At 39.2% G+C, this 8,799-nt stretch overlaps 1 protein-coding gene across 1 annotated transcript; it reads left to right on the top strand.

Annotated features, from left to right (window-relative positions):
- The first annotated feature begins 2,696 nt into the window (after positions 1–2,696).
- ywhag2 (3-monooxygenase/tryptophan 5-monooxygenase activation protein, gamma polypeptide 2) lies at positions 2,697–8,579 on the top strand. Its single transcript, XM_082179017.1, has 2 exons — positions 2,697–2,943; positions 6,510–8,579. The coding sequence occupies exons 1-2, from the start codon at positions 2,857–2,859 to the stop codon at positions 7,164–7,166; spliced, it is 744 nt and encodes a 247-aa protein (XP_082035143.1). The 5' UTR covers positions 2,697–2,856; the 3' UTR covers positions 7,167–8,579.
- The last annotated feature ends 220 nt before the right edge of the window (positions 8,580–8,799 follow it).

Genomic DNA, 8,799 nt, shown 5'->3' with positions numbered 1-8,799 from the left:
AAAGTCTCTTATGCTCTCCAAGGCTGCATTTATTTTATTTAAAAAGGGTTAGGGTTAGGGTTAAAAATTTAAAATAACTGTTCTCTTTTTGAATATTTATATATATATAAATATTCCTGTGAGGCAAAGCTGAATTTTCAGCATCATTACTCCAGTCTTCAGTGTCACATGATCCTTCAGAAATCATTCTAATATGCTGATTTGATGCTCAAAAAACTATTAATAGTTAACTATTAATAGTAAATTATTAATTACTATTAACTAGTAATTAATTATTAATAGTTAACTATTAATAGTTAATTAATAGTTAACTATTATTCATAGTTCACTATTATTATCAATGTTGAAAACAGTTGTGGACAATTCCCCAGGATTCTTTGGTGAATAATAAAGTTCTATTTCATTTATTTGAAATATAATCTTTTGTAACACTATAAATGTCTTTACTGTCGCACACGGTACCCTTCAGCGTACCCTGACGTGCACCTCTCCAAAAATTTGGGATTGGTCTACTAGAACCACTCAACTTCACATGCTCCCTCTGCATGTGTAATTGCACCTCAACGTGGCCAACGATGCAGAAGTAAATGAAAACCAACGCATAGCCTACAGCGTAGAGGCGCCGGCGTAGGTCCAGCAGAAGTATAAATCAGCCTTTATGATGGTGAAAATTCAGCTTTGCATTGATTACAGGAATAAATTACATTTTAAAATATATTGAAAACAGTTATTTTAAATTGTAATATTTCACAATATTACTGTTTAAAAAAAAAAAAAAAAAGCCTTGGTGAGCATAGGAGATAGGAGCATAGGTTTTAAAAACATAAAAAATCGTACCGATCCCAAACATTTGAACGGCAGTGTGTATAGCCTATATATATATATATATATATATATATATATATATATATATACAGTGAGGAAAATAAGTATTTGAACACCCTGCTATTTTGCAAGTTCTCCCACTTAGAAATCATGGAGGGGTCTGAAATTGTCATCGTAGGTGCATGTCCACTGTGAGAGACATAATCAAAAAAAAAATCCAGAAATCACAATGTATGATTTTTTAACTATTTATTTGTATGATACAGCTGCAAATAAGTATTTGAACACCCGAGAAAATCAATGTTAATATTTGGTACAGTAGCCTTTGTTTGCAATTACAGAGGTCAAACGTTTCCTGTAGTTTTTCACCAGGTTTGCACACACAGCAGGAGGGATTTTGGCTCACTCCTCCACACAGATCTTCTCTAGATCAGTCAGGTTTCTGGGCTGTCGCTGAGAAACACGGAGTTTGAGCTCCCTCCAAAGATTCTCTATTGGGTTTAGGTCTGGAGACTGGCTAGGCCACGCCAGAATCTTGATATGCTTCTTACAGAGCCACTCCTTGGTTATTCTGGCTGTGTGCTTCGGGTCATTGTCATGTTGGAAGACCCAGCCTCGACCCATCTTCAATGCTCTAACTGAGGGAAGGAGGTTGTTCCCCAAAATCTTGCAATACATGGCCCCGGTCATCCTCTCCTTAATACAGTGCAGTCGCCCTGTCCCATGTGCAGAAAAACACCCCCAAAGCATGATGCTACCACCCCCATGCTTCACAGTAGGGATGGTGTTCTTGGGATGGTACTCATCATTCTTCTTCCTCCAAACACGGTTAGTGGAATTATGACCAAAAAGTTATATTTTGGTCTCATCTGACCACCTGACTTTCTCCCATGACTCCTCTGGATCATCCAAATGGTCATTGGCAAACTTAAGACATGTGCTGGTTTAAGCAGGGGAACCTTCCGTGCCATGCATGATTTCAAACCATGACGTCTTAGTGTATTACCAACAGTAACCTTGGAAACGGTGGTCCCAGCTCTATTCAGGTCATTGACCAGCTCCTCCTGTGTAGTTCTGGGCTGATTTCTCACCTTTCTTAGGATCATTGAGACCCCACGAGGTGAGATCTTGCATGGAGCCCCAGTCCGAGGGAGATTGACAGTCATGTTTAGCTTCTTCCATTTTCTAATGATTGTTCCAACAGTGGACCTTTTTTCACCAAGCTGCTTGGCAATTTCCCCGTAGCCCTTTCCAGCCTTGTGGAGGTGTACAATTTTGTCTCTAGTGTCTTTGGACAGCTCTTTGGTCTTGGCCATGTTAGTAGTTGGATTCTTACTGATTGTATGGGGTGGACAGGTGTCTTTATGCAGCTAATGACCTCAAACAGGTGCATCTAATTTAGGATAATAAATGGAGTGGAGGTGGACATTTTAAAGGCAGACTAACAGGTCTTTGAGGGTCAGAATTCTAGCTGATAGACAGGTGTTCAAATATCAGCTGTATCATACAAATAAATAGTTAAAAAATCATATATTGTGATTTCTGGATTTTTTTTTTTTAGATTATGTCTCTCACAGTGGACATGCACGATGTCCCCTCCATGATTTCCAAGTGGGAGAACTTGCAAAATAGCAGGGTGTTCAAATACTTATTTTCCTCACTGTATACAACAGTGACTAGTATCTAGTATATAAAGATACTAGTCACTGTTGGATTGCTTACTAATAATTAAAAATGTGCTAGTAACATAACAATAGTTGCAAGTTTAAAAAAAAGAAATATCAATAGTTGCTAGTTTTAGCAACTGTTAGAAATGATGTAGCAGCTTGCCATAGCACCCACGTTTATAGAACCCTGACGTAGCCCTCGAGCGCTTGAGGAGGGGCGAGGGTGGCCCGTCGGCACGAGCGCAGATAGCGAGGAACAGCTGCAGACAAGCTCTCGTTCAGTCAATTACACCGCATAGCTCATACAATATTACCAATTCTTCCCCAAAAACAAATTATATCGTCCAAACCATAACCATCCAACATGGTTGACCGCGAGCAGCTGGTTCAAAAAGCCAGGCTGGCTGAACAGGCAGAGAGATATGATGATATGGCAGCAGCCATGAAATCGGTAAGTCATTCTTTCAATTTATTTCTAGAATATAACATAATATATATAATATAATATGGTGATATAATTGTCTTATTATGCATAGCCTACTATATGCTCGATGCATTTGGAGGAAAAGGGTTTGGGTAATATGTTGAAAGATCACATGGGTGAAGTGACAGTAAAATATTGCATGTAACGAAATGCATTAATATGGTGTCGTATAATATTTTGGGGGGTGTTGATCTATGATAAATCTGAGCTGTATTATTGAGAGTGCAGTGGATCGGGTGTAGACTGTCTGGATCTTGGGCGGTGCCTCCTGTCTTACCCGAAGCCACACTCAAATGAATGAGACGACACATGACAATGTATAAAGATCTGTTTCAACATAGCTTTCAGAGTAAGTAAAAAATAAAAATAAAAATAAATCCCTATTTTGCACCTTTTTTTAATTCGTTGCTCTTCATAACATAATGCATATTCATGGTCATAAACGCAGTGTTGGATAGTATTAGAATTTACACTAGAAATAGGCATTTTGTCATTGCTGTTCATTACCTAGTGTATTGTCATAAATACATTAGATATTAATTTTCTATCATCAGCATACATAAATTCAAAATGCCTTTGTTTTTTTCTCACACATTCTCATAATTTGCTTATGTCTTCCCATATTCATTTTCTACATATAGGAGTTGTTAAGATATTTCCTCTAAACCAACGTTAGAGGCAGCAGCATTCCTTCCAGAATCTTCCATCCTTGTCATATTGCAGTAAGGTCCATGATTCAGTAAGGTCCATGATTCCTTCTTGTTCTAAACCCACAGTTTTATATATTAGCCTATTAAAGGAAATGTATCTCTTCAATAGTGTTTATTTCTAGTTAATATTATTTCTGTTGAAAATTTTAACAGTGTTTTAGGGGTGAGCATACAGGACTCCATAATGAAATCATTCAAGGCCTTAGGGCTTCTCGAGGGGGGAGCAAACATCTGCATCTTAAGCTCTAACACTTCTTCACGTCAGCATCCTGACTATATTCCCATCTGAGTGAGGGCATTCAGGAGACTCTAGTCTTACATAGGTTTATGGAGATTGAGGAGGACCCCTCCATTTCTGCTTTGTCAAGTGCTGACATCATGCTTTCTTTCTGGAGGGGTGTCATCTAGCATCTCTTCTCTTATTTCTTGAGTGATTGAATGTTTCTTGCCCATGGCAATACATCTTTGACTTAATTACAAATGACATGTAGATGTGTCTACTTCAACGCTTTTTACTCTACGACCTATCTATATTAATAATATTTTTACATAAAATAAAGTCTTAATTGAATGCCAAAATGTACAATAAGTGTATTGATTGCAGAGATCTGCCAGATCAATTTAGCTAAAATGGATATATTTTCTTACCGCCATATTACCTTGATCGAAATCCCAAATGACTGTTAAAAGGGAAGGTTCCCATCCTTGCAAAGATTGTTTTGTACACCGGACAGGAAATTTTAGCTTCATGGATCTGTCGGGGAGATTTAAAAGCAGTTTGACTCTAGTTACTTTGGTCCCATGGATAAAAGCCCATTTAGCCTCCACAGACCTGATGGGAAAGTGCCCACAGGCTTCCATTACCATTATCTTGATGCATTCAGCCAAAGAGATGAGCAGCAATAGGCCAAGCTTAAAACTTCACATTTGAGTAAGATCATCCGGCTTTTTACTTAAAATTTGTGAACGGCTTCCTTATGTGTAAAAATTTGCATCTGATTTCAACACGGCTACCAAGGTAACAAGGTTACCCCGTCACCCACCACAACTACCCGTTACTATCTGTTTTTGAGAGGAATGCCAAATCTGTGTTGCGCAGAACTTGTGTACCTAGACATAAATAGCTATACGTTTGTTTTTTCCTTTTTAAATAAAACTCTTTCATATCCTCCTGCCTGTGTTTCGTTATGAGTCTCGTCTTCCTGTCCTACCACTGTTCCTGTTCTCTACTCTGATCTTTTTCTTTGAATTCAATTCTCTTTGTACTCTGAGGGAATAATTTTAGCTGAAATCTAAAATCAGAAACTTTGATCTGAGGCACATGGCCTTTGAAAAGTGTTTAATTGCACATACAGTTCCTTCATCATTACAGAAAACACATGTGATATTATGTTAGTGCACCACAAAGAGGTTCTGACATTGTGACTAGAAGGAGATCTGTAGTTGAAATGAGTGATTTTTGTTAAAATATGGAATCAACCTAGTTTTACATACGTAGTATGTTAGTCCCAGTTTGGTAAGAGAAAGGTCAGAGAGAAGGCCACCATAACACATGAACTGCCACACAGAGATCGTGTTAACTTACACTGCAGCTGCCCTGAGGGGTATGTGGGAACATTTCGCCTCCCGCCCCTGCCCATGCCCCCTATCCTCACCCTGCCCCCACTCTCAGCTGAAGTGATTTCACCTCTAGTGCATTGTGTAGCGCTAGTGCTCCGTCATCTCGCTAGATAGAGTTGGACTACTGTACAAAATGAGACTATTGCCATGGAAACTGCACTTGGCATATAACTTGAGCTCATGGCTGCACAATGCATTCAGCCAGCTGATGAAGCACTGTGTGGATATTATCATTATGCAACTGAAAAATTAAGCATTGTACATTCATTTTAATGTTAAAGTCGGCATGAAATTAAAGTTTTGTTCCCTATTGCGATGTATATCCGAGTGAAACGGTTTCTCGGATGAGAAAAAGTGTAGGGCAGGACTTGATTTTGTCTAAGGAGAATAGATTGGATCATTGGATGGTTGTGGTTTGCTATTGGTCGATCTCATGTGAGTGACAGGTTTTCCCTTATTGCCCTTGTGCCATTAAACATGTCATCAGAGAAGAGATGTCGCTGCAAGAGGGAGAGGAAGTTATTTTGATTAAAGATTAGGAGAGCACATGAAAGAAATTAAATAACGGTATGCATTAGGGCTTAATATTTGGCAAAGGCTGTGGTTATTTTATGCGCAGTTTGTCAGTGCAGCACGGCCGATCGGTAGTAAATGCTGCTCAATCTGAAAGCTAGAGGGCGCTCTCACTCAGACACGCCAAAAATGCTCTGCCGCAGAAGTAGACAACACGCCTCATTCCAGGAAATCCCTATGGGCATCATACTATCGCTGTAGCTGAATAAATAGAAGATTGAAATGCTTTGATTGATTTATTAAATGATGTCTTTTGTTGGACAAGAGGTTCATAAATGCTTCTCATGTTTTGAAAGATGCTTGACGTGTGTTGCTTTTTCAAATGCACGTTATAAACGACTCAAACTCACAGATGGAGCAGCATTTACTACTACGTCACTGACAAGCTGCGCATAAAAAATAATCGCAGCCTTTGCGATTTCATTAATCGTGCAGCCCTAGTATGCACGGATATATCATTTATAATGAACAGTGCAATATTCCTAAAAAAAACAAGAATTGTCCATTTTGATTTCATGCCGACTTTAATGTAAATTTTCTCAACTTATGAAGAAAGCATATCTGTAATCACCTTGTTGGATGTTTTACGTCTCTTTTCTCAAACGGCGTTCTATTTGCCTCCTTTTGTAGGTAACCGAGCTGAACGAGGCCTTGTCCAACGAAGAGAGGAACCTGTTGTCGGTCGCCTACAAGAACGTGGTAGGCGCTCGTCGCTCGTCCTGGAGGGTCATCTCCAGCATCGAGCAGAAGACCTCCGCGGATGGCAACGAGAAGAAGATCGAGATGGTGAGGGCCTACCGCGAGAAAATTGAGAAGGAACTGGAGGCCGTGTGCCAGGACGTGCTCAACCTGTTGGATAACTTCCTGATCAAGAACTGCAGCGAAACCCAGCACGAGAGCAAGGTCTTCTACCTGAAGATGAAGGGAGACTATTACCGTTACTTGGCCGAGGTGGCCACAGGCGAGAAGCGCTCCACCGTGGTGGAATCCTCCGAGAAGGCCTACAACGAGGCTCACGAGATCAGCAAAGAGCACATGCAGCCCACTCACCCCATCCGGCTGGGATTGGCCCTCAACTACTCCGTCTTCTACTACGAGATCCAGAACGCTCCGGAGCAGGCCTGTCATCTGGCCAAGACAGCCTTCGACGACGCCATCGCTGAGCTCGACACCCTCAATGAGGACTCCTACAAAGACTCAACCCTCATCATGCAGCTCCTCCGAGACAACTTAACACTGTGGACGAGTGACCAGCAAGACGATGAGGCTGGGGAGGGCAACAATTAAAAGTAGACAGTCTCTCTATCTAGATACATAAAAATGGCTGGTGGACTTTGGCAGCAGCTTTTGCCATGGTTTCCTCTGCAGCAGCAGTTCTTTATTTTTCCACGAGTTAAAAGAAAAAAATATCAAGGGTGGTAAAGGGGGGGCTGAAGTCCTAGTTTGAATATATACAGAAATATATATAGTTGAATGGGCCTCCCTCTTCTTGGTTCTCTTTGACATTTGCCAAAACCACTGAAATGTCAGTCAATCAGCCGGAAGCGGTCGTTGTTGGTTGGGAATGGCAGCCTCACACTGGCATATGGACTGATGTATTTCAAAGGGATGCTGCTTATTTATGTTTTGGGTCGTAGAAATGCATTTCAAAAGAGGGTTAGGTGGTGATCGAAGGATAATGATAGTATTAAATGGTTCCAGTATTAGTCACAAGTTGATCTGTTCGAATCATCTTGTTTGCGCTCAATTGATTGAACTGGAAATTCAATTAGACGGAAGTGCAGCGAATGAAATTGTGTTCTTTGAATGCACCAAAACAGATAAAGTTCAGTCACTGTCATATAATCATCATAATCAGTCTGATACTACTGGAACCATTGACTTTTTTGAAGGACAGTTTGGGGAAAAGGCAGAGACTTGTCTGGATTTAAAAAAACAAAAAGAAAGAAAAAAAAATAGGAAAAATATTGCAGCTTCAAAGTTTGTGGTTTACTTATGTGTTTAATTTATTTTTGCACTTGCCAAGTATACTGTTTCGTCAGTGTCAGATAATTACAACGATACTATCAATGATTCAATAGTGTGCATGCTGGTGATGTATTTATACAATAGCTTGACTTTATTAACTTATATCTTGGATGTTATGTATTCCTATAATTGAAGAGTAAACTGGCTTCTTATTGTTTATTTATAATTGATCAGTTTTCGTTTTGATTTGCTATTCCAAAATTGTGGTTGTTAACAATAAATCGATCTGTTATGGGCGTTGCCGTTGTGACATGGAATGTTTTTTTCTTTAGCTAGGCTGACTTTTGAAAAACACTACTGATCACTTAAATGTACCGGCGTTTTTCTTGGTAAATTGTAACCATGACATTGTTAAGCAATGTTTTGCTCTCTGAACAATATATGAGTGCTCTTCTTGTCATATTATGCACATTGAACGTGTGGTTTAAACAAGTGAAGTTACCGAATCAGTGTTTCTGTGACCGATTCAGAACATGGACCATACATTGTCTTTGGCAGTATTTTTAAAATCATTTATTTGCCTTTTTTCCTTTCAATTTCTTTTCTTTTCTTTTCTTTTTTTACTTTTAGCTGTATCCTGAGTGACAATATCTTGAATGTGAATAACTATGTAGCAGTTGCACAAGAGCCAAAATAATTATAACAATAAAAAGACAGAAAAAATGAACTCAAGTAGTCATAGATGCATCATGTCAATGCTGGTTGTGTGTATTGTTCCTCTATTATTTACTCATCTAAAAAACAGAACAATTACTCAAAATGCTGAATTACACCAAAGTCAAATTAATATTTGCAATGTGTGCTCAATTCCAAGTCCTGTCATTTTTTTTGTAAATTATTTAACAGGTTCAGACACAGTAGTGAATCCTCAACTGAATTTAAGAAGACCAAA

This window comes from Leuciscus leuciscus, assembly GCF_965113295.1.
Source record: "Leuciscus leuciscus genome assembly, chromosome: 9".
Lineage (NCBI taxonomy): Eukaryota > Metazoa > Chordata > Actinopteri > Cypriniformes > Leuciscidae > Leuciscus > Leuciscus leuciscus.
Note: the sequence above shows the minus strand (reverse complement) of the source record. Positions and strands in the feature narration are given on the sequence as shown.

Bases quoted from the DNA above. Each gene is read 5' to 3' on its own strand.
- ywhag2 (XM_082179017.1), top strand. From the start codon at position 2,857: ATGGTTGACCGCGAGCAGCTGGTTCAAAAAGCCAGGCTGGCTGAACAG. The intron at 2,944-6,509 runs GTAAGTCATTCT...CTCCTTTTGTAG, and splicing joins TGGCAGCAGCCATGAAATCG to GTAACCGAGCTGAACGAGGC.